Source organism: Myotis brandtii, unplaced genomic scaffold (genome assembly GCF_000412655.1).
Source record: "Myotis brandtii unplaced genomic scaffold, ASM41265v1 scaffold97, whole genome shotgun sequence".
Lineage (NCBI taxonomy): Eukaryota > Metazoa > Chordata > Mammalia > Chiroptera > Vespertilionidae > Myotis > Myotis brandtii.
Window position 1 is genome coordinate 646,170 of NW_005372020.1, and position 1,302 is coordinate 647,471.

Here is a 1,302-nt window from a genome sequence, read left to right on the forward strand (position 1 = left end):
GGCGGAGGTGTGGCCGGGAGGGGCCCCCCTGCGCGGCCAGGCCCCTGGGAGGTGCCCTCGGTGAGCTGGGAGGTGCCCTGGGGTGGACGTGAGCACATCCATGCGGGTGAGAGGTGTGGGGCATGGGGGCTGGTGCCATGAGGTGGCTCTGGCATCCATGGCATTTATTTTTATTTTTTAAAAACACTTAAAAAATATGTATATAGTTTTATTGATGTCAGAGCACAAGGGAGAGGGAGAGGGAGAAACATCCATGATGAGAGAGAATCACGGATCGGCTGCCTCCTGCACGCCCCCCACTGGGGATGGAGCCCGCAACCCGGGCCTGTGCCCCGACTGGGAATCGAATCATGGCCTCCTGGTTCCTAGGTGGACGCTCAGCCGCTGAGCCGGCCGCCGGCCTCTTTTCTTGGGAGTCAGGGCCCCATGAACCCGGGATGACTCATCTGAGAGCCTGAACTAATTATATCTGCGAGGAGGCTGAGTCCAAATAAGGCCCCGCTCCGAGGCCCGAGGTGGACATGAATCCTGGGGGACACCGTCTGACCCCCGGCAGCGTGAGTGCCCGGCCCTGGCCCCCCCGGGACGCCGGGTGCAGCTCCGACCCCGGTGCCTGGGCTCCCAGGAGCGTGACTTGGTCCCGAAAGCCGCTCCCTCTGCTGCAGACGGGCGGTTGGCTCGGCAGCCACGGCACCGTGACAGCCGGACCGACCCAGATGAGCAGCGTAGAACCTGGGGCCAGAGGACATGGAGGAGAACGCGTGCGAGAGGGTGCGGGCGCGGGAACAGGAAGGCACCGCGAGAGGCCGCTCCTCGCCCACCGGGTCCTCGCCCGGAGGTGACGCGGGTCCGGGCTTCCTTCCGAAGCCGTGCGTTCGTCCACAGGATGTCCCCTCCCTGGACTCGCGGCCCTTGTCCCTCAGCCTCTCCCCACCGTGTGGACGCCTGGTGGGTCTGGGCGGTCCTCCTTCTGGCACAGAAGTCACAGGCCTGTGGGCGGCGGGAGGCCTCCCGGGCACCCTGCCCGCCCCGTACACGCGACACCACAAAGGCAGAGCTGCTGTACCTCCCCACAGAGCATGAGGCCACCTTCCCTGGGGGGCCACGGAGGTGGGGGTCCATTTTACTTTATTTTTAAATTTATTTATTTATTTTTTTAAATATATTTTATTGATATTTTACGGAGAGGAAGGGAGAGGGATAGAGAGTCAGAAACATCAATGAGAGAGAAACATCCATCAGCTGCCTCCTGCACACCCCCTACTGGGGATGTGCCTGCAACCAAGGTACATGCCCTTGACC

The 1,302-nt window shown here is 61.9% G+C and overlaps 1 protein-coding gene across 1 annotated transcript in view; it reads left to right on the forward strand.

The window, feature by feature from the left end:
• Window positions 1-506: 506 nt before the first annotated feature.
• The window catches only part of SCARB1 (scavenger receptor class B, member 1), a 25,287-nt gene continuing 24,491 nt past the window's right edge, over window positions 507-1,302 (forward strand). Inside the window, exon 1 of the mRNA XM_014533345.1 lies at window positions 507-557. Coding sequence (XP_014388831.1) covers window positions 522-557 — 36 coding nt within the window. The 5' untranslated portion in view covers window positions 507-521. The remainder of the gene's footprint in view (window positions 558-1,302) is intronic.